At 44.2% G+C, this 26,004-nt stretch overlaps 1 protein-coding gene across 4 annotated transcripts in view; it reads left to right on the top strand.

Annotated features, from left to right (window-relative positions):
• Window positions 1–26,004, top strand: part of SLU7 (spliceosome associated SLU7) — a 264,929-nt gene that overhangs the window by 170,527 nt on the left and 68,398 nt on the right. For all 4 annotated transcript variants that reach the window (XM_085617820.1, XM_085617821.1, XM_085617819.1 and 1 more), the window contains exons 12-14: window positions 10,862–11,023; window positions 15,030–15,134; window positions 19,251–19,322. In XM_085617820.1, the coding sequence (XP_085473946.1) occupies window positions 10,862–11,023; window positions 15,030–15,134; window positions 19,251–19,322 (339 nt within the window). The remainder of the gene's footprint in view (window positions 1–10,861; window positions 11,024–15,029; window positions 15,135–19,250; window positions 19,323–26,004) is intronic.

Below are 26,004 nucleotides of genomic sequence, written 5' to 3' on the forward strand. Positions count from 1 at the left end.
ACATCCGTGATACTGGAGACATCATTGGCAAGCTTGAGGGTAGATAATTTAACCCTATGACTGAAATTTTGGTAACGCTTGACATTGAGGCGTTGTACACTAACATCCCTCAATGTTAGGCTTTACAATCTGTAGCCTCGTTATTGCAGAGAGTCCCTGGAGATAGACCAGATAGTTTTGTGCTTGAATGTTTGGAAATTGTTCTGTTAAATAATTTTTTTTAATTCAATGGGTCCCTATACCAACAGGTCAAAGGCACCAGTATGGGAGCTTCTGTTGCTCCCAGTGTCGCTAATACATACATGGGAGAGTGGGAGATCAGGCATGTGTTCAATGAGGCGGCTCCATTTTCTGACAATGTCGAGAATTGGAGGCGCTTCATTGATGACATTTTCTTTATCTGGAAGGGTGACAATGACTCCCTTAGTGAGTATATCGCTTGGTTGAACGCAAGTGACGATAACCTGAATTTTACAGTCAAGAGCAGTGCTCATTCTGTGGAATTTTTGGATATCCTGATCTCAGGATTCAATAACACTCTGGAGGTTAGCCTGTTTAGGAATCCCACGGCCAAAAATACCATTTTACAGTACCAGAGTTATCACCCGAATATTCAAAAGGATTCTATTCCATTTGGCGAGTTCCTACGGGTGAGGAGAAACTGCACTAATATGTCTGATTTCCACATCCATGGTGATGCCTTGAGAACGAGACTTTTGGCTAGGGGATATCCTAAAAGACTAGTACGCCATGCATACAAGAGCGCAAAGTACTACAATCGTGATGCCCTTTTGGAGGGAGCACAACGTGTAGCTAAGGAGCAAGTGGTTTGTGTGATTAATCACTCTCCCTTAAATTTCAAGATTAAAAACATCATTCAAAAGAATTGGAAAATCCTAAATACTAACACTGAAGAAACTCAGTTACAACATCCCTTAGTAGCCTACCTTAGAAACCGTAACCTACGTGACATCTTGGTCCATACTAGACCTAGTACATATAATACCATGCGTCAGACCACTATAACAGGTCTATCGGCTGTTATGGGAAACCACACTTGTGGATCCTGTCATGCCTGTGACTCTGCTCTAGTTACGGATCTACTTGTATATCAGGGCTATAATGCCAAGCTTAAAGATCTCACAAATTGCAGAAGTCAGAATGTTATTTATATTCTCCTGTGTCCCTGTAACTTAGCTTATATAGGGGAGACAGCACGTGAATTTAGAGTACGGTTTAGCAAGCACAAATCTGCGATACGTACCGGCAAGACTTCTGCCCCCCTTGTCCAACATTTTCTTATTAAACACCATACTGAAAAAGATATTAAATGGTGTATTCTTGAGAGGGTGAAAGGTCAGGCAGGGACACCGATGGAAATCTTACGAAGGAGAAGAGAAACTTTTTGGATTTTTACTTTGGACAGTGTGAAACAGGGCCTAAATGAGGAAATACAATGGAATATCACGCAACCATGGTGAATCTCGATTGAGTGACTATTCGGATGGATAACAGGAATCAGTTGTTGCTCCTCTTTTGTTGACCGATTTGGCAAACTTCTGCAATATTGGTGAGTGATATGCCTAAAGGTTTTTTTGGACAATTGGAAAAACGGACGGCTGTCCGTCTTTATTCTTGTGTTTCTAATTCTATTAATGGTTGCCTTTGTTATGCCGTAATACTTGCTACTATCGATAGAATTGTTAACAAAGAGTCCTTTGGAGATCTCATCTGGGTCCATCTTAACTAATCAATGGATGGTATATACCTGAAAATTTGATGGTATCAATAGGTCCGTTTATAGACCTTATTGACTTAGTATAGGGTGAGCCAAGTAATGGTGCTTTTATTTTTATAAGGTTTTTCTAATAATAAAAATTTAATTTTGCTATTAGTTTGTGGCTTGGTAATTGTGTATGTTTCTATTGACACTTTGCTCATATTAGAGATTTGGGTGATCAAGACCAATTAAAGGCGTGGTATTTTGCCTATTAATCACTACATAGCGCCGTTGGTCTGATTTTGGAATAATACGTGCGTGCTGTCAGTTAAACGTCATAGAAGTATTGACTCTCTGAGATGATATATAACATATAGATGGCGCCTGTAGTAGTATTGGTAGATAGTCCGCCATCATCGCTGGTTATTTTGAATAGGCTAAGTTACCTTGGCAACCCTGGATGCGTTGCGATATAGACTATAATATACGATGTGTGATACTCGTTTAAGATGGCGCCTGTAGCAGTAGTAGTAGTTTAGGTGGTTAGTCCATCGTTGCTTTCTATGAAAGTTAACAGGTGAAGTTGTTTGGACAATTATGTACGCGGTGCGTTGCAAACCGGAATGGTATAAATAGAGATACGTATTTGGGGCACGTCTCACCAACCTACGGGAAGGAGACCGGACGTATTCGGCATGCGTATGGAGAATCAACACGTAGAATAAAAATGGTGAGTTAGTAGCGAATATGCTGGTTCGATTGTTGTTGGTAAAGTTTGTGACTTTCATCAACAGCTAACGTTGTTTTTAGTGCCCCGTGTATTAACGGATATTGGGACTGGTGGCTTGTCTCACTAATAGATTTTTGTCCCATAGTCCTCTCGTGCAAGGGGTGGGTGCACAAGCCTAATTTTAGTAGCTTAGAGTAGTCATTTTTGTTTATTTTCTACTCATGTGAAGTAGACACTATACTATGTCGACGTAGAACACGTAACTTATAGGTTGGAGGTTCACTTCTCTGTTTTTTCTCCTTGTTCTTTGACCCCGTAGTGAAATACATTATTACATCTATGTCCTTCTCTATGATAGGGATACTACGAAGAATTATAATTGTGAACTTCTTCCGGGGTTGCAGTGTATCTGGAGACAGACTAAATGAGTACCATTGTAATCTACATAAAATACACAATACTAAGGTACTAAAATTAGCAGACTCACTCTTTGTCTTTGTTTCTGTTGCAGAGGGGCAAGCAGGACAAATGGGCCACTCTCAATGTGGGTCTCACTGTCCCTGAAGTCCCTAAATGTGCAGGTCAGTCTTCCTTGTCTTGGTGTCCCTACTGGACACAACAAGTCTTGGTTGCTGCAAGAGGGTCCAGTACCCCAGGTATTGGTACAGTGCAGCTCCGGCGGTCCTGGCATCCCCACACTTAGAGGGAGGATAGAGCTAACATTTAGGAGCACTGCTAGCCCTTCCTAGGGGGCTGCTGCGTCGGTAGTCCCCGTAGGAGACCGGTCGATGTACAAGGCATTGCTTTTTTAGTACCCACAGGTGCAGGGGAGTAGCTTCTCTACTCCAAGGAAGTTTCTTTGGCAATTAGCAAAGCACTGGCAGTGCTCCGGGTGTCTTGGATTCTGAACAGCGGCAGGGCAAGCAAGTTGCTCCATGAGGGTCGGTGCAACAGGAAGGCTGGCAGGGTTGACACCAACTCAGTCGGGCTCCTCGGTTCTCTGCAGTCTTCTTCTTTGCCCACTTCTTCTTTTTGTCTGTCGAAATCTGAAGTCTTTTTAGCGGGGGCCCCTAAATACTCCTTTTAGAGGGTTAAGAGGAATGAGGGGTAGTACCCAATGGGTTACTTACCCGTGGGGTCACTACACGCCCTAAATGACCACTTCCTTTGGGGAGTAGGCATCGCCCTGTCCCAGAATTCCTAATTCCACCACAGACAAGATGGTGGAATTCCTAATTTCGTGTTCACTTCAAACTGGTCACCCTAGAGGTGTGTCCAGCCTGGCAGTGTAACACGCCTCTTGGATAGCTAACTTTCCCATCTGTCCTGCTGCCAGAAGTGGAACAAGGCAGAGGGTGGCATTTCCCCTGTGTGGGGAAGCCTGGGGTCTCATATCAAAGGCGCAGAGGCCTTTGAAGCCTCCTGCCTTGATATACTGATTTACCAGATTTCCTCGAGGAGGAGGAGGAGGAGATAACACCTCTCTCCAGAACAGGTATTGTTCCTGACCTCCTGAGAGTGGTGACTCTCATCCCTAGGAGTCAGAAACGTGTTTGTGGTGGCAGGCTGGACAAGCCAGTCAACCAGAACACTTTGGGTTGATAGGTTTCAGGGGGTACCTCTAAGGTACCCTCTTGGTGCATGTATTAATAAATCCAACAATGGAACCAGTGTAGGTTTATTAATACAAGGTGTTTGATGCCAAACACCATAGGTTTCAGTGAAGCCATTATGTAGCTGGGAAACTTGTTTTGACCAGTGCGTACCTTAAAATGGCTTCCCTGTTTACTTGTACTGTCGGTAATTGAACTGGCCAGCACTGGGGCATATCTGCTCATGCAGATATGTTATCGCATGTAGTATAGTGCACCCTGCCGTAGGGCTGTAAGGCTTGCTGTAGGGGTGACTTAAAAATATTACATGCAGTGTTAGGGGACATGGGGGCCATGTCACCTTTTCACTTTTTGGAGCACCTTGCCACACAGCCTGCAGTGGCAGGCTACACGAGTTTGGTGCTGGGTCCCTTAGAGTGGCACCAAGATATGCTGCAGCTTTTAGGGACACTCTTTAGTACCTATGCCCTAGGTAACAGAGTTACCACTTACTATGGACTTACAGAGGTGCTAAAGGTCTGGTCACTGGTAATCAAGTGACCAGTTTTGCAGCGTGAATCTTTCTGGATTCACTATGCTGTGCATTATTCCGCCATCTAGTGGTTGGGTCCAGAATTGTAGTCTTTCCTTTTTTTTTTCGTGGCCCAGGTTGGTGTCGACATACCACCATTTGGTGTCCTTCGTGACGTCGACGCGCTTCCTCCGGAAGCTCCCACCTTTGGTTGCCATCTTCAGATTATTTTTTTTGCTGTTGGGTCTGGATCGTTACCGAAGAGTTCCAGAGATTTGGAGAGAGACTCGACAAAAATAGCAGAATTTCGACAAAAATCAGATTTCAACCCCAACTACAGGTCAGGTAACCGGAACGACAAAAGAGAAGGTTTTCACAAAACGCCTTTCAGTTTTGCACCAATTTCCACCCCAAATAAGCCCAGAAAGACCAGCATCCAGTCTGCAACCTTTGCCTGCCGCTCGACGTTCACACCCAAGACCCTCAGAGTAAGAGAGAGGCAGAGAAGGGCGAATTACACCATGCAGGGGCAGGGGCCACCTCCATCACTCCGAGACTTGGGCCTCTCCAGTGGAGAGGAGGACAACATGGCCGAAGGACCGGAGGACTGCACGGTCGTCAAAGTCCAAAAGAAAACATCGAAGGAGGTAAGAGAGTCGCGGGCCCACTGACACTCGAGCGACATTCGTAAGAGTGAAGCAAAGTCCTCGAAGGGAGCATTGCAGTCTAAACAGTCATCAAAAGCAGCAGCACCCAAGAACAAGCAGCCCAGCGGATCCTTCGAAAAGGACTCCCAGACGGCGAAAACCCACAAAAAAATCACGGTCGTCGAAGGATGCCCCCGAAAAGGACACCTCGACGCCGAGAGAAAAAAAGGGTCAACAACGACTTCGACGACCTCGAAGCCAAGCGCTCAAACTCTCGAAGCCGAAAAAGATGCCGAGATGGAGAGAAAGAAAAGGAGGCTCAAGGCCGAAATTGTGAGCATCTTGCAGCGAAAGAAGGACTTTGACGAAAAGATGAGCCAGTACACCATTTTTAGAAGCCCACGGTCGAGATCGAAAGTGGCGACGAAGACCCTGAACCGCCGAAAATGCCTGAACCGGTCGAGGAAGAGGCCCTGTATTACTTCGAGGGCAAAGGCGAGGAGGATCAGCAAACCTACCAGCACTCAACTTCCTCAGAGGCGCAAGACTTGTAGTGGCATAACCTCGACGCCAAATTAGCAGGAGTAGTAGACACATACCCTTCGAGGCCTTCACCACCAGACGATATAGGGGTCTATAATATGGTGGTTAAAATGGCTGCAGAGACTTATGGAGTAAAATAGGAGGAGAAGCCCAAGGCGTGTTTTCTCCTGGAAACTCTGTTACCTCAACAAACAAGGAGTCCGTTCCTGCTCATGCTCCCTAGTGTGCTGGACTAGGGCAGGGAGGCTTTCAGGGAGCCAGCTGTATGTAAATCAGTGACACCAAGGACAGAAAAGAAGTACAAGCACTCCTCAAAGGACCCTGCATACATTCAGGGATCAGTGCCAGCTGATTCAATAATAACAGCAATGGCTAGGAAAAGGGCCAATGTACCCACAAATGCCGGACCACCTCCAGACAAGGAGAGTAGAAGGATAGACCTCAAGGGGAGGAAAGTAGAACGGAGTTCAGCGATTCAATGGCGTATCGCCAACTCAAACGCTCTAATCAACATGCACGCATACAAACACTGGGAGGAAGTGGGGCAACTCCTGAAACATCTACCAGAACAGCACCAGTAAAGGGCAGCCCAACTGGTAAATGAAGGGAAAAACACGGCTAACACATGTTTGAAGTCGGCTTTGGATGCTGCAGAGACATCCAGCAGGCAAATGATGATTGGGGTGACAGAGAGAAGGCATGCACGGCTTAGGATTTCAGGCTTCAAGCCGGAGGTGCAGAACAACATCCTGAACACACCCTTCAACGGAGAGCAACTTTTAGGAATGCCAGTTGACAACAAGTTAACTCAACTCAAGAAGGACAACAAGACAGCAAGGTCCATGGGAGCACTGCAGTTCAGAGGGATGAGAAGGGGTACACCCTCAAGAAGGCAAAATGGTAGGGGAGGCAACCTACCTAGTACATCGCACCAAACCTTCCAACAAGGTTATCCAGGAGACGGCCAGGGACAGCAGCAGCAGAACTGGCAGTACCAGCCACGAGGCCAGTCATTTCGAAGGGGCTCAAACGGACGAGGACAGGCATGGAGAGGAGGGCAACAGCCCAACTCCAAGTGACTTTGCCGTAAGGCAAACGCCCACCCTAACACCTCTAAGGGGGCATCAAAACAGAAGACAAAACCAAAACCTGATTTTACAAAACAAACAGTTCCCCGAACATATAACACCAGTAGGAGGCATAATAAGGGATATCCTCCAGGAATGGAGGAAGGTCACAACGCACAAGTGGATACTAAACATCATACAATACGGCTACTGTATAGAGCTAGAAAAACAACCTCCAAACAAGAGACCAAAAAACAGGGTGCACTCAGAAAAGGAACTGTCGCTCTTGCTACTAGAAGCTCAGGGACTGCTCATCAAGGAGGCAATAGAAATAGTGCTGTACAAGGGGGTCTACTCCACATACTTCCTCGTACCAAAAGTGGACGAAACACTAAGACCTATTCTAGATCTAAGGTTCTTAAACAAGTTCATAAGGACACAAAGATTCAAAATGACATCTCTGCAAGATGTAATACCCCAAGTACTGGAGGGGTATTACATGGCAACTATAGACTTAAAGGACGCGTACTTACACATCCCCCATCAACAAAAAACACAAATGCCTACTAAGGTTTGTTATCGACCAAACTCACTACCAGTTCACAGTACTAGAATTCAGACTCAAATCCGCAGCAAGGGTGTTTACAAATTGCCTAGCAGCAGTATCAGCGCACCTAAGGAGGCACGTTTACCCCTACCTCGACGACTGGCTCGTAAAAGCAAGCTCTTACAGCCAATGCAAACAACACATCCAGCAGGTGATACAAACAATAATCCAACTGGGTTTTTCAATCCATTGGGGAAAGTCTACAATAGAACCGGAACAGGTGAAGATATTCTTAGGGGAAGAGATTAACACCATACAGGGCAAGGTGTTCCCAGCACAAAGAGAACTTTGGCAATACTGAAGGAGACACGTCTTTACCGCAGGGGACAAGCTCTGACAGTGAGGACAGTGAGCAAGCTAATGGGAATGATGGCGTCATGCATACACCTGGTCCCAAATATTCATCTCCATGTGCGACCATTCCAGGTATGGATACAGCAGCAATGGTCACAGGCAACAGGGAGTTGGGAAGATCTAGTGGTTGTCACACATGCAGTGCATCAGTAAATAGCGTGGTGGAACAAGGATAACATATCACAGGGGAAACCATTCACACAGCCAACTCCAACAGTGACCATCACAACAGCCCAGCTGGGGCGCGCACATGAACAAACTCAAGGTGAGGAGATTATGGACGCAGCAGGATGCGGTCAAACACAGCTAAAAACAGTGTTCCTTAAAAGCCTTTCAGAAGGAGCTGTCCGGAAACAGGGTGTTGATCCAGACAGACAACACAACTACCATGTTCTACATCAACAAAACAAGGAGGAACACAATCAGTAGCACTTTCAGGGCTAGCACAGGAAATATGGACATGGGCCATTCCACTAAGAATAGACCTACTAGCAATACATCTCCCAGGGAAGGACAATGTGGAAGCAGACAGACTCAGCAGGCAGACGTCAGCATCCCACGTATGAGAGCTCAACCAACAGGAAATGGAGAAACTATTCCAGAAATAGGGTACACCGCAAATGGACCTATTTGCAACACACCAAAATGCAAAATGGCAACAATTCGCATCCAGACAACCAGACCATCGGTCCCTAGGGAATGCGCTATGGATAAGTAGGTCAAAGACATTTGCATACGCTTTTCCCCCGATACTACTGATACACAGGGTACTCAACAAATGCAGGATCGGCAACATGGAGCTAAAACTAATAGCACCTCAGTGGGCCAGGCAGTCCTGGTTCTCACAAATAGTAGAACTGGGGCAAGCACCAGCACACAGATTCCCAAAGAGAAGGGACCTGTTAACAATGCAGGCCAGAAGGGTGCTACACCCAGAGCCAGAGAGCCTCAGCCTAGCAGCATGGCTCCTGAAGACCTAGAGTTTGCAACCCTCAATCTACCAGCAAGCACAATGGCAGTGCTCAAGGAGGCAAGGAGACCTACCACAAGAAAGTGCTACGCAGCAAAGTGGAAAAGATTATCCGAATGGTGCATTAGGGAGAAACTACAAAGGAAAATTACAAAGGAAAAATAAACTAAGCTACACATGCCTAAGGGTGCACTTAGCTGCGATAGTGGCTTACACAAGAGGAGAAACAGGAAAAAGCTTCTTCACCTCCCTAGTAGTGAAAAGATTTCTAGAAGGGGCAAAGAGAATCGCACCTCCAAACAGAATGCCAGCACCAGCATGGAACCTCAACGTAGTGCTAACTCAATTGATGAACGCACCATTTGAGCCTATTCACAAAGCTACACTGCACATGCGCACGCTAAAAATAGCCTTCTTGGCAGTTATCACATCGCTACGAAGAGTGAGTGAATTGCAAGTGCTAACACTTCAAGAGCCTTACCTACAAATCTACAATGATAGGATTGTAATGAGAACAGACCCACATTTCATGCCAAAGGTGGTATCACGGTTCCACATCAATCAGACAATCCAAATGCCAAGTTTTTTTCCAAAAAAACATCTACAAGCACAGAAAGGGTGCTACACACACTGGAGGACAAAGGAGTACAGAAAGACAAAGCAGTTCTTTGTATCGTTTGCCAGCAGTTTTTTGGGACGACCAGTTACCAAAAATACCATTGCACGGTGGATTGCACAAACCATACAACTCTGCCACAAACCAGCAGGACAACAGTTACAAGGAGCAGCTCATGCTCACTCAACAAGGAAGTTCATCAAGCACTACTGGGTAGATATTCAAATGAACAAGGAAGCGCAAGTGGGACAGAAATTCTTACAACACCTATTCAGTAACCTGAGCTCATCTTCCACCCAGCCACCATAATAACAACAAACCGCTACAAAGTCTATGCACAGCATAGTGAATCCAGAAAGATTCACGCTGAAAAACGTATAATTTCTTACCTGTCAGTGTAGTTTTGCAGCTTGAAGACTTTCTGGATTAACTAGCGATCCCACCCTCGTCCTTCAGAAAGATGAGACAGGAGGAAGAGGATTAAAATAGGAATAAGACTTTAAAAGTTAAAAGAAGAGAAAGAATAACACAAGACAAGAAAAAAGAACCTGAAGATGGCGACCAAAGGTGGGAGCTTCCGGAGGAAGCTCGTCGTCGTCACGAAGGACACCAAATGGTGGTATGTCAGCGCCCACCTGGGCCACGAAGAAAAAAAAAAAGAGAGAAGAAAGACTACAATTCCGGACCCAACCACTAGATGGCGGAAAAATGCACAGCATAGTGAATCCAGAAAGTCTTCAAGCTGCAAAACTACACCGACAGGTAAGAAACAAAACGTTTTCTTGTTTTGGGGAAAGTACACTGGCCCTGGGGACCTGGTTAGCAGGAACCCAGTGCATCTAGTCAAAGTTGCATCAAATACCAGGCAAAAAACGGGGGGACTACTGCAACAAAAACCCAGCTTCCTACACCTCCTTACTCCCACTTGTTTGGATGATGATGACAGCAGCGGTGTAGATCACCACTCAGCCTACATCCTCTGCTGAGCCCTCTACACCAAGTGAAATCTTTCTTGTCTCGTAACTACTTCCGCAACATATCTAATCTTTAGATTTGACCTACATAATAGGTCTCTCAGGCTCTACCATGGCCCCATTAAATTCAAGTTCTTTATACTGGTGCAGACTGATCCGTCTGATTATGACCCAAAAGAAATCCCATCACGTTACTCATGCTACAAGATAATGAGAGAGTGAAGGAAAAATACATTACTGTGCAGTTGGAAAGGTTTATTCTGTTAGTGTTTGTTAGACATAAATATTTATATGGGGAAATGGCATAAAAAATTACTAAGATTGCAAAATAAATCATTACTTTTGTTTTTATAAACCAGGTTTGTACGTAACACTTAAATGGAACCAAGGGAAAGAACAAGAGCCCATTTTAATGTCAGAAATACACCAGAATCCCAAGGGTTTTGCACTCAGAGATTCTGTGATGGATACATTGTTGTTCAGTAAGTCTTTTGTTGTTCTTTTTATAGTATGGTGGAGAAGAACATTTGAATGCTCCTCCAGCTGAGCTGTTATTGGCTCAGACAGAAGACTATGTAGAGTATTCGAGACATGGAACAGTCATTAAGGGACAAGAAAAGGCCATTGCTCGTTCTAAATATGAGGAAGATGTTCTCATCAACAACCACACAGTAAGTAACAATTTATACCTTAGTGCATCAGTAAGTGACCATAAATCACCACAAACATAAGATCCATGTATAACTACCTTATCAGAGGACTACTCAAGAGTTGAGACCATACTCAAACCTAAATATATAGCTGATCCATGTGTATATATAAGCAGTTCTTTGGATTATATATGTGTACCTAGATATGTGTATTCCTTTGTATAAATGTGTATAATAATCTTCTGTATAAATATAGAGATTTTCATTAGCTCTGCTTAACAAATGTACATATTACTTATGGTTATATTTTTCTATGTTTAACATGTATATAGGTCACCGCTTAAAAATATATTTTTATAATAACTATTCACCTACATTTGCTTCACTATTGGGGAATATATGTGTGCGTTATACACACACAAACACACAATCTATATTACCTTACGTATTCATACGTACCTTCCATGCACTTATGTATCTTTATATTTATTACTTTACTCGTATTTCAGCATCTCCAGTGCACTACCATGTCTCTCACCCCATACATCTCTCAATATTTCCTCTACCTCAACTCTCCGACTCATCCCAAACCTCAATCTACTACTTTCTCCAATGCACTACCCTATCTTTCACCCTATACCTCTCTCAATATATCCTCTAATTTCTGACTACTGTTATTCCCAAAATAACCATGCCTAGACTCTTCACTCCTCCCTTGCATCATCTCAAACCTCTTTTACTATTCAGATTTCCCAAAAAAACCTTTCTGTCCCTCTAGCTCTCCCTCCTCATCCTAGACTTGCTCTTGCTGCTATGATCTGCAAATAAACACTTTCTAGACTCTTCCCTATTCTATCCCTCCACTATCCTTTTCAACCCAACTAACTGACTCACATGTCCACCGCTCAAATTAATTTCATATTTCCCTATACTGATTCACCACTAATGCTGTTTGGGTTGTGGAGTAGCGTGCTACTCCTCGAAAAGGTATTTGATGCCTCATCAGGGGTACCAAGCGCTATATAAATGAAATCCCCTCCCTCTTCAATCCCTCCACTATCCTTTTCAACCCAAATAACAGACTCATATGTCCACCGCTCAAACTAATTTCATATATCCCTATACTAATTCACCACTAACCCTTTTTGGGTTACGCAGTAGCGTGCTTCTTGTCAAAAAACGATTTGGCTCATCAGTGGTAGTAAGCGCTATAAAAATTCAATTACAATTTGTGCTCCCTGTTTTTCTAACGTAGGTTCCCCAAAAGAGTTTGTTATATATGTATTTTTCTGTTGTAAAATATTTGTATGTGACAAATCACTCAGAGTTTTGAAAGGTTGGTGGGTCCTGTCTGGTGATCAGTACTTCATGACTTGTAATCTGGAGGAGCTTATTACAGTATTAAAATGTGAGCATTGCATTGCTGATGGTACTAATGACATACATGTTTGAGTTGCTCCCTCTCTCTTGGAATTGTGTTTACTATACTTGAATGTATTTGAAGCACCAGCCTTCTAACACATCTGTTTAAATATTACTTTAGCATTTGGTCATCCCTAGGACATGGCAGACGTTTTTAGGGATGTGTTGTGATGGTCAGCCAGAGCACCAGTGTTGTTCATGTTGTGGCTCTGCCTTGTACACATGGGAACTTTTTCAAGAGGCACTGCTCTGCAGCAAGATGCTGATAGTTATATATAGCTGTAAGTTTGTTGCATCAGTACCATGTTAAGCCAAAGCAAGCATTGGCAAAGTGAATATGTCTCGCCTTGTAGAACTTTTCGCTGTGCCTATGCTTCTTGCAGCTGCTGTGTGTCATAAGCGAAAAAAGGTGCCATGACATTGCTGCTGGTCGCATCTTTTTGTAGGCACGCCCATGTGTTATGATGTATGCCCGCACATGTGTGGTGCCTACAGAATGATGCTGGCACCATGCTCTTTTTCTTTCTTTCTTTTTTTATGGACGAAACTAAGTTGGCAGACACCACTTAGATCAGTAAAAAAAAAACTTTTTTTAAATAAAAATAAAATTTTAAGTGCACAAAAATGCTTTTCTTGAGGCTGAGAGCCTGGCATCAAATGGCGGCTGCTGCCAGGTCCTCCAAGAAATGCAAATTAAAAAAACAAAATGTGAATGCTTGCAAAGTGCGGGTCTGCAAAGGAGAAGCGGGCAGGAGGAAGCATCTGGGAGTGGGGAAAAATAAAAGATAGATTGGGGAAGTTGGGGATAGCAGCACACAAGGGAAAGAGCAACATGGAGTTGGTTTGCTGGCGAAGAAGCACACAAGAGGACAGCACTCAAGATAGAGTTACACGGACCATGGGGGCTGGTATTTGGTACCTGACATTAATGACTCCATCTCCTAAGTCGTCAGTTTTTTCCACAGTAATGTGTAAGAGGCAGTTTGTTATCATCGACAAAAAAATCTGTCTAGCTGCTGTCCACCTACCACCTGGGCCAAGCTGCATCATAATCAGAACGTTTACCTTTTTAGTTGCTTTGTTATGCGAGGGGTGAGTGATAAACCAATTCTATGGCCAGCAAATTCATAGAGCAGAACTGTGCCAGGGATCGGCTATAAGTGTCCAAGAAAGAACCCTGAAATCATGTAAATCATGCAGTAAACTAAAGGCAAACTATGATCAAGACCCTTTCAGACTAAAATAATGTCTTCACCACTCTTTTTTGGTACATCACATTATTTCACTGTATGAAGTAACATTTATTACAACTAAAAGTTTAATCAGAAATGCACTTAGCAGTTTGTCCTTTCATTCTTTAGAGAGGGAAAGTGCCAGACATGCTTGTTAAGACTCTATTTTGGCTTGTCAGTCCCATATAGCAAATGACGGTTCAGCCATATATTCGCCAAGGCACGACTATGACCATGCCTAGCTTTTCCACCTCTAACTTGTTTATACTCCGTGTTGACGATCACCCTGGACATCTGTAACCCTCACACATGCCAACAGTGCATGCCATGCCACACTTGGTACAATACTCAGTTTCTTCTTTCACCCCAGACACCTTTCAGCCCTTCCTCAAGATGAATTCTTTGAACAAGGCTATTTGTGAGCCGAGTGTTGAAGTAGTGTTGTAGCGCATTCCGCTGAGAGGCATATAGGACGCCCCTTATTCCAGTAGGGAGGAGACACAGCATGCAGAAACAGAGTGTCATATCTATAGAATCCTCTGGGAGAGTTCTCATGACTAGGGTGCAAGTAGCACTGAGGCATAAACAAAGATTCTTGCCTCTCCATACATTCCCAGCTTGTCCATACTTGCGCCTCTGCACAGAGAAGCATGCAACATTGATTCTGATCTGATCACAGGGTGCTCAATGGCAAAAGAGTAAATGCATGGGGTAGAAAAAGGATAAGGCAGTGAAAGAGGATGTTGAAGAAATCCCTTTCCTATAAAATACAAGCAACATTGTGGAGGGCAGGAAGAATTTGGGAAAGCAAACGCAATACAGGGGAAGGGTAAAGCAGCAAAGGCGAGCATGGGTGTGATAAAGCAACATACGGGTAAGCAACACGGAGGGCGCTGGGAGTCAATGGGTAGAAGCACACATAGAGGAGAGTGGGGAGAAGCCCTCTGGTAACAAAAAGCACCAGGAGGAAATCAGTACACAAGTCAATCAAAGCGATGGTTAAGAGGGAATGCTTCCTGGAAGGGGCAAGCACAAGAATGACAAAATGGGACATGAATAAGAAAGAGGCTCTTGAGAGTGACCATGAAATTCGACTAGTAGTAAGCAGTGGGAGGGGTCAAAGCTCCACTGTTTTGTTGATGAGCCACAAAATGCCCCACAGCATACAGCACACCTGCTGTATATAGGCTCGACCTAAAATGGATCAACAAGTGCCCTCTTTTCCATTTTTTGCTGTACAAGAGACAGATAAATATAAGGCATGTATCTTCTCCAGGCATTACTTCTGTCTGAGGGGCAGCGGTGTTTGCAAGAGAAGTCTGGGATTAAAAGCTGTACCAAAATTAATTGTAGTTCTTCTCTTTGCATTTCAGAATATATGGGGCTCGTATTGGAAAGATTTCCGGTGGGGCTATAGCTGCTGCCACTCTTTTGTCAAGTTTTCCTATTGTACTGGAGAAGCTGGAAAAGAAATAGCTGTAAGTGTTTAGAGAATGTTATTCAATACATACTGACTGACATAAAACAAGCATTCTTATAAATGCTACCTAAAATGCATCGCTGAAAGTTTGCTTTACAAGTGTGCGTTTATGCAATTAAAAACATATGGATGCATCCTTTTATGTTTTTATTAAATAAAGCCATACATATTCACTGCTCTCTAGGCTCTATAAATGTAATCCGAATGCAGCTATTTTTTACCATACGTCTCTTTTTCTGTTGGTGAGTAGCGGATGACTTTTAGGTCATGGAGTGCATCAAGAATGTAATGTAAGCAAGCACAGTCTTTTTTTCTTGTGTGAATGATTCCCGTTTGAGGAGTTATTGGAAGAGGTTGCTATCAAACCATTTAAACCATGGTAACTATCATTGTGCGAAAGGTACTCTTGTTAACTTACGAGCAAACGGAGTATATCTACACCAATTTTTTCATTGGCAGAATGACGGTCACCAGTAGGGTAGTTATAACCATGGTTTCACAAGACAGGTGTTTTTTGACTTGCCTACAACTTTGGTGCTGTTTGACGAATCTTCGCAACATTTCCCAAGAGAATGTGCTCCGGAGATTCTTGTTGCACACAGAAATTTTGGGGCGATTCATGAAGTGGAGACTTAGAAAAATGGGGTTCAAAAAAGGGTGCGTTTGCAATGCTAGTTCCCATAGGACCTGTCAACACTCGAGGCTATAGCCCGAACCAATGAATGGAATTACACCAAATTTGGAAGAAATCTAGATTTTGTTCTGCAGATTGAGCTTTGTTTTATCTGGTGTAAATCCATTCAGTAGTTCTTGAGAAATTTAGGTTGAAAATTATAGTGATATTTGTGGTCACGAAGCCTTCGCGAAAAAAGACGAGCTTGTGGAGGGAAATGCACAGCTCTGATTGGCTGCCAACACTTCAACAAGGAAGTGCTGGCAGCCATCTTGGGACTCGCCTCACCGAGCCCCCACCCACCCCCAAAAAGTTAAATAAAATAAAAGGGGCAGGGTAGGAATACCGTGACCCCATGTCAGTCTTTTACTGCGAGGTCACGATGAATTTGTGGTAAAATTCTTTGAAGAACATGAGTGCGGGCTCCCGCAATTGAATTTAAAAAAGCCCCGTGTGGGCCATGTCCTGAGGGGATATGTAGCAGTATGGGTGGGGGGCTGTACGCCTTCTGGGAAAATGAACAATTGAAATACGAGGGGCACACGCAGGCCATTGCAGCCCCGGAGACCGCCACCTCACCGGGGCAATGTTTTATAGAAGTGCGGGGGGGACCCACACGGCCACCCACAGCCCAGGGTACTGTCACATCCCTGGGGCTTAAGTAAAATTAAATGCATGGGGTCTGCACGGCCAAACTGCAGCCCCGGGGACTATCACCTCCCCGGGGCAAATGACAAGAAAGGAGGGGGGCTGCCGACCCACCTCCTGGAGCCATACATGGCCCTGGAGACCACCACACCCCAGAGCCGGCTCCTGCTATGTCCCGGGATGCCCACCAAACACATCTGTTTGCTATGGCTTGGTGGGAGCTTTACCGCTCATGCCAAGCCAAAGCAAACTGCGCTTCGCTTTCAGCAAATGAGAGCATTTTTCTCTTGCTTGCTCAAAGCGCGGCACAATTGCTTGTTAGCAGCTCCCTATCTGTAAAAACAATGCCAGCTCCCACATCATTGCTCAATGGGTGCCCTGGTGAGACCAGGGCACCCTCAACAGAGGCCGGCTCCCTTGGGGATTGCAAATGCCGGGGGATGGTGTCCCTGGAGCCTACATTTGCTAGGGAGGGGGTCCCCTTCCCCCATTTCATAATGTCCTAGCCCTGTGGGATGGGATCCCCGGTGCCCAAATCAGCCCAGGGATGGGGGGCCACAATGCCCCCTCCTGTAAAAAGTAGTAAAAAAGCCCAGCACCACAAGTCGTCTGAGGCCCCACCCCCTTAAATCACCACTTTGCAAATGCACCTCCTGGCGCACAACTGGATGGGAGATTAAGTCCTTTTACACTGCAGAGGGCTCTTGTGGGCCAACCAACCCTCCTGTTATCTCCAGTAAGTCCCAAACAGTAGGATTGCTAGGAGGACTTCAAAAGCCATGTCCTCTTCCGTCACCACTCTGCAAACGCACCTCCTGGTGCACTGCTGGTTGGGTATGAATTCTTCTTGGATGCTGAGGGTTCTTGGGGACCAGCATCCCTCCTGTTACCTCCAGTAAGTACGACAAAGCAGGATTTCTGAGAGCTGGTTGGAGGCCTGCCCCCTTTCTCCTCCGCTATGCAAATGCAACTACAGTTAAAAATATATAGAAATTCCCTCAAAAAAACAAAGGTGACGGGACCTTATAGTTAGGAAATAGAATTTGAAAAACCGTAGAAATTCACTGAAAAAACCAAGGGTTAGAGGGACGTTATAGTTAGGCTCAGATTTCACTCATACAAAACCAGTGAAATTCCACAGTTATAGTTACCTGAGCTAACTATAACTTTCGCCCCAGCAATTCATTGCTTATGACCCCACATATTACATCAATCATAACATGGTCAGTGACATCACTGGTGATATCTTAAATGACCTCACTGTTGACATCATCCACCGAACCACTCACACATCCACTAACACCCCCATACAACCTCTCGTATGCCCATTCACATGCCTACAACCACTCACATACGCATTCACAGATCCATACCAGTACTCGCAAACCGTCTCACTCCTCCATAGAGCCACTCACACACCCATTCACTCACTTGTACATCCACTCACACAACCATTCACTCACCCATGCAGCTGCTCACAGAGCCACACACTCACCTATACAGGTGCTGACACATCCACACAGGTACTCACACATCCACACAGGTACTCACACACACACTTATTCACCTACACAGTCACTTACACACCCACTTACCCACTCACTCACCCATACAGCCTCTCAACACAGCCACTAACTCACCCATACAAGCACTCACACACCTACACAATCACTTACATACCCATTCAAACATCCATACAAGCACTCACTCATCCGCTCAGTTGCCCTTTCACACAGTCACTCTCCGATACATATACCTACACACAGACTCACTTAAACAAACACCCACTGGAACTGCCACTCACTCACTCATACAACTATTTACACATTCAGTCACTCATCCATACAGCCATTCAGACCCCACTCACTCACCCATTCAGTCAGTGCACACCCAGTTACCCACCCATAGAGCCACTCACTCACCCATACAGCCAGTGACACACCCACTCACTCACGAATTCAGCCAATCACACCATCTCACTCACCTACACAGCTACACACACACCCACTTATTCACCGATACAGCAACTCACACACCCGTACACAAGGATGCATACAGTCACATAGCTACTCACATAATATATGTTAGAATACTATCAATCCATAGTAGTGCACCTAGTATGCTAATTTAACTTTTGTAGTAGGTTAGAGGTTAGTATATATGTTTAACATCCATAAACTCTTAAAAACACTGACAGTGACTTGATATCATCAGAGATGTCATCAGTGATGTCACTGACCATGTCTTGAGTGATTTAATATGTGAGGTCATAAGCAGTGCATTGCGGGGGCATAAGTTATAGTTCGCTCAGGTAACTATAACTGCGGAATTTCACTGGTTTTCTACGAGTGAAATCTGAGCCCAACTATAACATCCATGTAGCCATTGGCTTTTTCAGTGTTTGTGTGTGTATATATGTGTTATATGTATGTATGTATAACTGTCTTACAAAATGACCAGCCCTAGACCATGACTTCAGCTGTGCTTTCAATTGGATTTTGGTACTCACCTAACTCTACTCATGTGGAAAAATCAAATAAAGAAGAACCTTTTACCTGGCTCATTGAGTTTGGAAAATCCTGCCTACATACTTTTCACCTTCACTAGTGTGACTGACTTATAAATTACTGGCGCTGTTAACTCATTTAAAGGTAATAATTACGACTGCAACCCATTATCCCAGCATCCTGACTAATCAGGAATACTCTGAAATCCTTTAACTCTGATTTAGAACATTGAAGCAATCGTATAATAGTAAATGTCCATTTTATAATGACTGTATCTTCAACACAGGGTACCGATATTTGTGAACTAGAAGAGCCTGTAGCAGACGAGATAATGACCAAGCCAAAAACTCTTGTGGAGGTAAGCTATCTATTCATTGCTACCCCCCCCCCCACACACACACTTCCTCCCCCCTGTTTGCTCTTCCTTGGTGCCAGCCCTCTCTGGTGTGATTGCTGATGTACTGGTTCTGCAAATCTGCTAAGAATGACTAGATTACCTCAAATTCTAAATATCGAAGTGCTGCTTGATAGTGTTTTAAAGTCTAATGAAGCATTTCAGCATTACTTGCCTCTTTTAACCCATTAACTGCTTTTCAAGTGCTCAGCATTGATGTTGGAGCACTTTGTGCATAAGCCTTAATAACTCTTTCCACAAATGGTATCAACACCATATGTGTGTCCTTTTTTTCCGACATGTTGGATTTTATAAAGGAACACTGGGCCAAATATAGTAATGTTGTATTGTTTTTTTTTTAATGGGAAGGTGCTATTAAAAAACCTTGTATTTTTATTTCTAAAAATGACGTCCACAAAAGTTTGAAGGTCACCATCTTCCCAACTTTCAGGAACAAACCACTGTTAAAGAAAAAAAAATACACAGATTTGCATTTGTCTAAGTGACAGACTATATTTACTATGTTTTTTCTGTGTGATCTACCTATTTGCTGTTTGTAGAGGAAACCGCTGTGAAGTCCATAAGTGAATCTGGAAAGTTGTATAGTTCTCCGGTATTGGATCTTTTAGAGATTCACATTCTTGAATCATTCCCTGTCATAGTAGTAGGAGTCCCACGGTAAAACTAGAAACACAGTGTAATGTTAAACATAACTTGGTAAGACCATAAGGCCTTCGCTTTAGTAACATATCTCTATCATTTAAAAGAGACCAAACTTCAACCAATCGGATTGGAGCACCCTCTAGAACACTCCCCTCAGAGGCTCTCTGATTTTCTTCCGCACGTCGTGTGAGGGAGTCTCTCGTGAGCTCTGCTCAGTTCAACCTGCTATCAAACCTTCAGAGAGATTTTATATATCTTATCTACTGTTACCAGTTATCATCTGCTTCAGATCTGACTCTACAATGTCAGAACTGACTACAAATGTATTCACAGACCATGTTGAATCTTTAGGTAGAAGAAGCTGCATTTGAAAGACCAACAAAGCGACTGCATATACTGCCTCTGCCCATCTCACAAGGTAAAGATCTGCCATACTTTTTCTTCAAAAACCCTAAAAGACAGGAAGTGGAAGTTATTGTTGTGGCTCCAAAAGCTAAAAGCCAAAGAAGGTCCTGTTTCAGCGGAAGACAGTGAGAACTCTTCCTCATCTACCAAAGGGGTTCAAAAGAGGGAGAGGTCAGAAGTTTGGTCACCTCACGAGCCTCCCAAAACATCTTCATCAAAGACCCACCAGGTATCTTACAAGGAGCACAGAACCTCTGAAAGGCATTCTCACAAGCTACATATTTCATCTGGAAAATCGAAATCTGAACCTTTTTTCACCTTCTCCTCAGGTTTCTCACATGTTCAAGAGACCGTTGTCTGCACCATTGACGGAGAAATCTACTTTGATGGGAACAGCAACGACCATGGCGACGGTAACAACAGTGATCATGGACAGTTCACAGACGACGACAACTACATCAACGATACAGTAGATGGCGCCCATCCCGTCAACGGTTAAGTTGGTCTCTGCTACGTCGCTGACGAAACAGTCGACTGTCAAACTAGTTTCATCTACAGTGCCGTTGAGACCGCCACCGGTGACCTCATCGATGAGAGACAAAACAAAGGAAGAAAAAACAGTATCTTTTAGGCGGGAGCATACATCTCCAAGCAAAGTATTATCCTTGCCACCTAGTCAACTGCTGGATGAGGATGGCACTAATGATGGTGGCCCTTTTGGTGTGGCACATTGTCCATTAGAGCTGCATGTAAAGTATCACCAAGATGATGACGAGGAGTAAGAGGAGCATTAGGGCCAGGAGTATTACCCTCCTCAGCAAGCAAGCCTACATTATGTAGATCAATTGCAGCCATATCTGCAGCAACGATACCAGGAGGATGTGATATGCGTCCCAAAGGCATGTGTGACTGACCTACAAGTGAAGCATGCTGATTACCACAAGTGATTCCGAACTACAGCTGCCTCACCTAGGCAGGTTACAGTGCCTCCTCAGACTCCATAGGTGCAGCCTTCCACTACGCAAATGCCACAAAATATCAGCTGCCTCCAAAAGGCATACACCACAATCCAAAACCATGCTAGTGGAGGATAGCTTGTCCTCCAATGAAGACAGGAAAGAAGGGAAACTTGGAGATATCCACACTGAGTGGGATCATTATCTCATTCTGACAGTCATCCCCAACACCACCGCCTACGGATTCCCCTCCAGAAGATATAGGAGGTTTCCATAATCTCCTAGAGAGCGCGGCAGAAAGGTTTGACCTTCCAATGCCAACAAAGCAATCTGACTGTTTCTTATACTATTTTAAAGAAACCTTTTGTAAAACCATCCAAGCTATCCCTATTGTTGATTACATATTGGAGAAAGGTATCAAAACAGTGAAACATCCAGCCACAGTGGCTGCAATGTTGCCGCACCTAGATAAGAAGTATAAGGCTCCAGAAGATTCTTCAGTATGCCTGATTTGACCCCCGAAACCAGACTACATGGTCACTCAAGCGGCCCAGCGCCTTTACAAAAATTAATCGGCTCCAATATCGGCACCACCTGATAGGGAGGGAAGGCGTCTGGACAGCATTGGAAAACGTTTCTCCTCAATGTCAGCATTAATGGTACACACAGCAAATTCATTGGAGATGCTTGGAAGATAAGACAGATGTGGCACTATATATAGCTCGTCTGCCAGGTATCAGAGCAAAAGCCAAAAAGATCCTGCTAGGATAGCTTGCCTCCTCAGAAATCATTGACTTGAGCCATGTACACTGCGTCCACAGGTTTGACAGCTAGCAGGAGCTGCAGTCTTAGGGAGTGGTGGTTGAAAGCTAATTTTTTTAGACATATGGTGCAATATAATGGTGAATCCCTTTTCGGTAAACACATTAAGGCCTTCCACTCCATAAAGTCTGATATAATACCGCAAGGTCTTTAGGTACAGAAAAATTCCTTTTCGTGGTGCTCGAGCAATGGGGCACTTTTCGTGCAGAAGAGGTTACCAACCATACAGGTATCCAACATACCAACCTGGGTCATAACAGTTTTGCTCCCAATACCAGAAGTGACCATGTCCTTAAGCAGCCTACACATGGTAAACCCAGGGATGAAAGCTGGGTCCACATGGCAAGGTCACAGGAAGGCGACCGTGATGGACTACAAGCACTGGCTACAATTCCATCTCCTCCGACAAGCCTTGGAGGCAAAATATCAAATCCCCTTCCTGAATGGAAGAAAATAACAGACAAATTGGTATTGGATTGAATGACATTTGGTCACAGTCTAGAATTCATTCAAAAACCACCTCTGACTCCACCGCAGAAGTCTCTGCCAAAACATCTGCATCTTCTCAGGATAGAAGTCCAGACCATGCTCACTCAGCGAAGGGGCCATAGAATGAGTCCCTGGAAACCAGAAGGTAAAAGGTTTCTACTCCTATTTTTTCTTGGTCAAGAAAAAGTCAGGGTAATGGAGACCTTTCCTGGATTCAAGAAAATGTAACAAATATCCCAGGAATTGGACATTTTGTATGGTCACAATTCAAGATATCATACAGCTTCTGAACCAGGGAGATTATATGACCACATTAGATCTCCAAGATTTTTTTTTCTGTCCCAATTTATCCAGGCCATCGAAAAATGTTAAGGTTCTCAGTAGCCAGCAGCCATTATCGATTCAAAGGGCTCCCATTTAGCCGGAAATCAGCACCCTGTATTTTCACAAAGTACCTGCATTTCTAAAAAAGGAAAACACCAAGTATTCCCATATCCCGATGACTGGTTGGTCAAGGCACCTTCCCATCAATCTGCACAGAGATCAACCAAGGCATGCTTGCTCCTTTTCAACAAACCAGGCCTTACATTGAACATATAAAAATCAGCCCTTAAGCTGTCCACGAGGATAATGTTCCTGGGGTCCACATTGGATAGTGCAGAGAAAGGCATATGCAACTCCAGAAAGATGAACAAGATTGGTGGACTTGGCCCGTTTAATGCAAGGAAAAAAGTCACTTTCAGTTCAAATCCTTGCTAGGAATGATGTCCTCATGCATTTCTTTGGTACCGTTCCTCTGCCTCCGGATGCAGCAATTGCAAGAACTGGACAAACAGCAGATCCAAACGCAAGTGTCTTTTGGTGATATAGTTTGTGTCACTCCGTGAATGCATACTGCACTCTTGGTGGATTCGAGGGGTGAATCTCTCTACAGGCCTAATATTCATTCCCGAAGTTTCACGCTTGGTAATAGCAAAATAAGCTTCCTGAGAGAGCTGGGAGCTCATCTCCAAGATTTGCAAGTCAGTGGCAAATGGAATTCATTTGTTACTTCTACATATCAACGTTCTGGAACTCAAGGCAGTGCACCTACTCTTACGAGCTTTCCTGCAGATAATTCAAAGGTCTTTAGTGCCCATCCGCACAGACAGCACCACAACCATGCATTATAATCAACCAGCAAGGCAGTACAAGATCCCAAGCCCTCTCCCAAGAGGCGCAGAGGAAATGGGAGTGGTCAGTCGGTCACCAGATAAACCTGAAAAGTGGAACATGTGCCTTAAAAACAAAATGTCATAACTGACATGCTAAGCAAAATGAAAAACACCTGCCATGAATGGGAGATCAATCAAGTAGTCCTAGAGGAAATTTTCCATCATTGGGGCAAACCAAATGTAGAACTGTTTGCAACCTCCCAAACTTAGAAATGTTGATTCTGTGCAAGCTGACATCCACAACCAGGGTCGTGAGGGAATGCGTTTTCCATCGCATTATCAGGAATCTTTACCTATGCTTTTTCTCCGACCCCTCTCCTCGCAAGGATTCTCAGGAAGAAGAAGGCGGAGCCCTGCAGGATGATGCTCATAGCTCCGAGATGGCCAAGGCAACATTGGTTCACATAGCTACTTCTCCTATCAGAGAGATGGCACATCCAATTGCATCCACTTCCGTCTCTGCTGCCGATAAACCAAGGCCAAGTACTTCATCAGGACCTAAGAACCTTACACTTAAGAGTTTGCAAATCTGAACATCCCAGAAGAATGCAGAGATATTCTAGCCAGAGCTAGAGCAGATAGTATGAACAAGGCTTATAGTCTTAAATAAAAACGTTAATGCATCTGGTGCCAACGGTCAAGCGTGCACCCTACGTCATCTACACCGGAAGAAATTCTTCCTTACTTGTTACATTAAGGTACACTTATCTGCCATATCTCGCTTCAGAAGATCATTGATGTAGGAAGCTGGCTCTTTATATATAAAGTGGACCAAACCTAGGTGCACTGTGTAAAGAGTCCAGGCAACCCTTATTGGTTTACAGAGGTAAAAATGATAACACTAATGGTGGTAGTGTGGGCGAGCAGTTTAGGCTTATCAGAGGGTATTGCTAAGCATATGTTGTACTCACAGAGGCAATAAATAAGTCACACGCTCAAGAAGAAATACGAAACCAATTTAGAGAAATAAGTCATATTTTTATATAAATGTTGATACCAAGAACTTAGTTATCAAGTAAGTACTTTTTTTAAATATTGAATTTTACAGTAAGTAAACAGCTCACTTAAATGCGTCTTTACACAGCAATGCTTTCCTATTGGAAAAAGGCATAAGTTGCATACAATTATTTACGGTTGGTTTCTTGAGGTCTCCTTCTGGACTTATGGTTGTAGGGGGCCAAGGTCCAAAGTGCTGTAGGAAACTAGGTTTGTGTTGCAGTAGTCCCCTCACTTTTCCTGATATTTAATGCAACTTTGACTGAAGTGCACTGGGTTCCTGGTAACAAGGCCCTCAGTGCCAGTGTCCTTTCCCGAAAATAAATTCACTGGTCAATTAATCTCCACTTGACCAGGTCTTTAGCACCTCTGTAGGTCCCTAGTAAGTAGTACTCCTGTTACCTAAGGCATAGGAATAAAGAGGGTCCCTAAGAGCTGCAGCATATATTGTCCACTCTAAGGGAACCAGCACCTAACTTAGGCAGACAGCCACTGCAGGCTGTGTGACAGGGTACTCTAAAAAGTGAAAACACAACATGGCACATACCCTGTGTGCCATGTTCCCCAACACTGCATGTAATATTTGTAAGTCACCCATACAGCAGGCATTACAACCCTACATGTGAGGACATATCTGCATGAGCAGATATGCTCCTGCGCTGGCCAGTTCAATTACTGACAGTTCAAATGAACAGGGAAGCCATCTTAAGGTATGTACTGGGCACTAGTCAAAACGAGTTTCCCAGTGTAACGTCCTGGCTTTCTCTGGGTTGGGACAAACAGACGACGGACCAGAGAAATGGAGGTTTAAGGATGATTTAATAAACAGATAAACAACTACAGACAACAAAGAATACCGGTACTGGAATCACCAGTTAAAGTACGATACCCATTCACAGCTCGTCTAACCGTCCTCCGCATGCACACCGGACCCGGTATGCTCCAACGGAGGGCACAGTGCTAAGCAGTGGCCGACAATGCCATTCGACCGCTGTGAAGGGGAGTTCCAAGGTTGTGGAATCTACGGGGGGGCACGTGGGAGTCACCCGGCCGGGCTTTCTACCACCTGGGAACAGCCGCTCTACCAGTATCCCCCAGAGT

Source organism: Triturus cristatus, chromosome 7, assembly GCF_964204655.1.
Source record: "Triturus cristatus chromosome 7, aTriCri1.1, whole genome shotgun sequence".
Taxonomy (NCBI): Eukaryota; Metazoa; Chordata; class Amphibia; order Caudata; family Salamandridae; genus Triturus; species Triturus cristatus.